The sequence below is a fragment of the Cryptomeria japonica genome, chromosome 8, assembly GCF_030272615.1.
Source record: "Cryptomeria japonica chromosome 8, Sugi_1.0, whole genome shotgun sequence".
NCBI classification, from domain to species: domain Eukaryota; kingdom Viridiplantae; phylum Streptophyta; class Pinopsida; order Cupressales; family Cupressaceae; genus Cryptomeria; species Cryptomeria japonica.
The window spans coordinates 9,043,400-9,047,726 of NC_081412.1; the positions used below are offsets into that span (position 1 = coordinate 9,043,400).

At 33.4% G+C, this 4,327-nt stretch overlaps 1 protein-coding gene across 1 annotated transcript; it reads left to right on the forward strand.

Annotated features, from left to right (window-relative positions):
• The first annotated feature begins 1,215 nt into the window (after nt 1–1,215).
• LOC131045913 (probable mediator of RNA polymerase II transcription subunit 26c) lies at nt 1,216–3,603 on the forward strand. Its single transcript, XM_057979570.2, has 8 exons — nt 1,216–1,410; nt 1,507–1,861; nt 2,038–2,106; nt 2,289–2,371; nt 2,607–2,680; nt 2,765–2,964; nt 3,110–3,206; nt 3,305–3,603. Exons 2-8 carry the CDS (start codon nt 1,547–1,549, stop codon nt 3,412–3,414), a joined length of 948 nt encoding a protein of 315 aa, XP_057835553.2. The 5' UTR covers nt 1,216–1,410; nt 1,507–1,546; the 3' UTR covers nt 3,415–3,603.
• Nucleotides 3,604–4,327: the final 724 nt, after the last annotated feature.

Below are 4,327 nucleotides of genomic sequence, written 5' to 3' on the forward strand. Positions count from 1 at the left end.
ATTTCAAGCAACTATTTCCCAACCCTCATCAATTTTAGGGGCCTTAGAGGAGTGTGAAGGTTCAGACTCCTTAGAGGAGGTCTTAACTTGCAAGGCAGCTAAAAGGCAATCCTTAAGCTTGTGTTCCGAAGACTAGCACTGAAAAACAAGTATTGGATAGATTCAAGTAGAGCACTTTTTGTGCATGACAAAGACCTCATATTTTAGAGTCAATAGTGTCCTTGAGGTCTCAAGACAAATCAAATTTTACACAAACCCTCTTTTAAGTGCGAGCACGCTAAAACTGGTCACCTTCTTGACAACATAGACAACCTTACCAATGGACTGTGCAACAGTTTGCAAAAATGACCAACATGACAAAGGGGGATCGAGGAATTCAATCCAAACCAAGACCGTCAGCTTCTTGTCATCAGAGACAAAGAAGTCTCTTGACTATGGCAGAAAAAGAAGCAAAAACAACATGACATACCACGGCCCATGTTGGAGAATGGTCAAAACATGGATAGACTCAGAAAAAGCGAAACAAAAAAAGCCTTTGGTGAGATTCTAGATGCCATCAAGATGGACCTCACGAGGGGTTGAGCTCTTGGCGACCTAGTTGTCAAGCATGCTTTCGCGTGGAATCCTCCCCACAAAATAGTAGATAGAAACAAGCAAAATGACAATCAAAATAATCTCCCATATGTTATTAAAAACAAATCTTAAAAAAAATTTAAAAAAAAATAGTAAATAAATAAATAACAATAGAAATTAAAAAATAAATACTTTAAAATAAAAAATATAAATAAACAAAAAAATAAAAAATATGAACAAAATAATTAAAAATGGAAAAATAATAAATAATAAAAAAAATATAAACAAATAATAAAAAATAAAAATGAAAAACCGAAAAATAATCTAAAATATAATAAATTAAATAAATAAATTACAATATTAAAAATAATTAAGAATTTAAAAAATCAAAAACAATTTTGAGTTTGTAATGAAGAGTATATGTGAAGGAACATGAAGAATAACAATAATTTGCCAAGCATAAATGAATTCACAAATGATTATAATTAATTGTTCTGTTGTACTTTTTAACTATTCTTTTCGGCAACGGCTATTTGTTATATTTACATGCATGTGCTTGTGAGTGAGTAAAGCAGGATTACACGGGTATGTACATATTTACATGCATGTGCTTGTGAGTGACTAAATATATTTCAAAAATGACTTTGCATTGCCCAAAATAGCATATATTTGAAAAACGCAAGACCACTCCCATTTAAAAAAAATCAGTACCACGCCCATTTTAAAAAGTTCTCTGCCTGCATTTCGAATTCAATCCATTTCGCATTCTCGCTATTGGTTTAAAAGAATTTGAGTTCTGGTCTACTCAGAATTTTCGTGGAGCGGTTTCAATTTGAGGTGACTAAAATTTAAAAGCTGCTACTGCTAATTTTTGGTTGGTAATTTGATGTTTTTAATGTATTGAAGTTTCAAATTTGATTATGTTGTGAGCAGGATTGAGAATCAAAGTTAAATAGCAGGGCATAGTGTTAAAATGGGATTGGTAGAAGAATGGAGGATGTTTTTTGAGAGCGCAGAGAGTGATATATGCAGCTTGATTGAACATGCAATCGATGTTGCAGCGTGTGATTGCCCTCAGGAATTAGTGAAGAGGAGGGATAAAATAGCAGAGATGGTTTACGCATCAAGATCATCTGCTGAAGATGAAGATGATGGTATTCATAAAAAGGTCAATGATATTGCAGAGAGGATCAATAGCTATCAAACCATAACTGTGCCTGTGCCTAAAGAATGTGAAATAGTGAAAGAGGTGTTCAATATAAAACACATTCTTTCAAATCAAGATGAGGTAAGACTTTCATTTCTTGCAGCACTGCTCATTTTTCATTAATGTCTCAGTGAATTTTCATTTTTTCTGCTCGTTTGAAGAAATAGGGATTTACAAATACATCGAAAGCTGAATGGTATTGAAATTAGGGCTTGTTCATTTCTGTTAAGAAGCAATGTTTGTGTTGCACTTTACAGTCGGAAAACCAACTGGGCGACTCACTGAGAAGAATGGAGTCGATGGCATTGTCTATTGAAATCCTAAAGGTAAATGAGTATTCTAAGTTTACATGTTATTGGGTTTGTAGATAATGCAATCTAGCTTCAGCTTCGTGTTGAATTAGCTATTGGGTTTATATATTTTCTTGTTCTTGGTGGAACTGGGAGTGGAGTTTAATTTTAACATTTCTTTGACCTTCTCTCACTGTTCAATTATAAATTACATACAGGAAACTATGATTGGCAGAAATGTCAAATGCTTGCAGAAGCACAAGTCCAAACCAATTAGCTCCATGGCGAAGAAGCTTGTCAGGTAAATCTTGTTTCCTCCCTTGGCAGAATTGAATCTTGTTTAAATGTTTAATATAGGGGAAAATGGTGTTTCTACCTAAACGTTTAATTTTCTTGATGAATTCCAGCTTTACCTGATCAACAGGTTCTCTTAGTCACAATAGCTGTAGGGATTGAGATGGAAGCATATTTGATATTCAAAACAGCTTTATGCTTTTATATGTTGCACTTTTAATGGCATGCATTGCACTTTGCAGAAGGTGGAGAGAAGTTGCAGATGAATGGATGAAAAGTGCTGGAGAAGTTGCTGTAGATACCATGGCAGCCGCAGGTGTGCTCTCAAACTAATAATTATTCCCATTCATTTCTCCTTCCAAATTAGCACAATTTACATAAATTTTCACTTTGTTTTCAGTGGAGCAAATCCATAATCATAGAATAGAGCAGCCATTCAAACTGGATGACAGACAGTATAGCAAACAAGAAACAAAAAGTGGTGCTCAAAATCACATTGTGATCAATCATAGGAGACGGCGAGTTGTAAGCCAGAAGCAGAATTTGCACCAAAAGTTAGATTTCAACAAGCCTAGCTCTCTTCCACTTCCTTCATCACATGTAAGCAAACAAAATGGAATTGAAGACTTTAAAATTGAAATCTGATGTGCATGTTGATTACATTTACTAAGTTTTAAGCACAAATGATGTGCATTCCATATTTGTTGGATGTTTCTGTTATGTATATTTCATGTTTTTTATGCAGAAATCAAACTCTCCTGCTCTTGATGATAAATCTGTAAGAGAAAGGATTGAAGGAGCAAAGAGAAGGCTTCAAGAAGGGTACCGACAAGCTGAAAAGGGTTTGTGTTTCTTTGAACTAATTTTGATCTTGTTTCTGAATTATCAAGTGGGTGACCTACTAATAGTCATAATGAATCTCTAATTATTTGAACTGCAGTGAAGAAGCAACGCACGGTTCAGCTTATCGAAATCAAAGACCTGCCTAAGCAATTAGATGGGTCAAAGAGATTAGCAAAGCATCATCATCACCAGTGGATGAAGAATTGAATTTGGGCAGCTTATTATGCCAGCAATTAGATGAAGCATGTATGCTTTGATTACCTGGGATAATTAGATGTTTCCAGTTTAATTTGTAACGGTTGTTTCCCACTCAAAACCGGGTGGCAAAACACCAATTTAAATTTGTAAGAATTTGTTTATTTCTGATACCGTTGAATGTAACGGTTTTTTGAATTACTTTGGGAGACGTTGAATGTAACGGTTTTTTGAATTAGCTTGGTGTTTTCTCTCAAACAAATGTAATTTACTAGCAAAAACGATCAGCCGGCTTTTGGAGAATGATCAGTTTTATCGTAGTTTAAAAGTAAAGTGGAACAGTTTAATGATATAAAAAGAATCGGTAAATTTTATTTTTATTCATTTTTCTATAATTTACTGACTTGTAAAATGGTAAAATTGTATAATTTCTTGTTCATTTTTGTGAGCACGAGGCCATTTTATACATGCATAGAATCAAACTTGATATGCAACTCTAAATTCGACAATAACTAGAATTTGATTTATCTTATAAACCTATGTTTATAAACACTTAAATAAGAAAATTATTGAATTACAAAGAGTGAAATTCTCCTCAATGAAACCCCTACATGAATTGATTCAATAATGATGAGCTGATGTTAGAGCAAAAAACATATAGTATGATCTTAAGAGGATTATAAAAATTTTATGTAGTTATTTTACTAACTTGCATCAAATTATATATGTGGTGAATAAGTTCCTCTATCTATCTCATATGATTCTTCTGAATTACGACCTTGGTTTTTCAATATACGATCCTATTCTAAAGGAGCCTCTTTAATTCACTCATAACAACTAGAAAGGGAGGAAACCATGAGGCAAAATTAAAATATTTAAATTTCAATTTTCAAGATTCAAATCCATGACAAAAGATGCGACCTAA

Coding starts and splice junctions, on each gene's coding strand:
- LOC131045913 (XM_057979570.2), top strand. CDS start 1,547: ATGGGATTGGTAGAAGAATGGAGGATGTTTTTTGAGAGCGCAGAGAGT. Junction 2,107..2,288: donor TGTCTATTGAAATCCTAAAG/GTAAATGAGTAT, acceptor AATTACATACAG/GAAACTATGATTGGCAGAAA. Junction 2,372..2,606: donor ATGGCGAAGAAGCTTGTCAG/GTAAATCTTGTT, acceptor TGCACTTTGCAG/AAGGTGGAGAGAAGTTGCAG.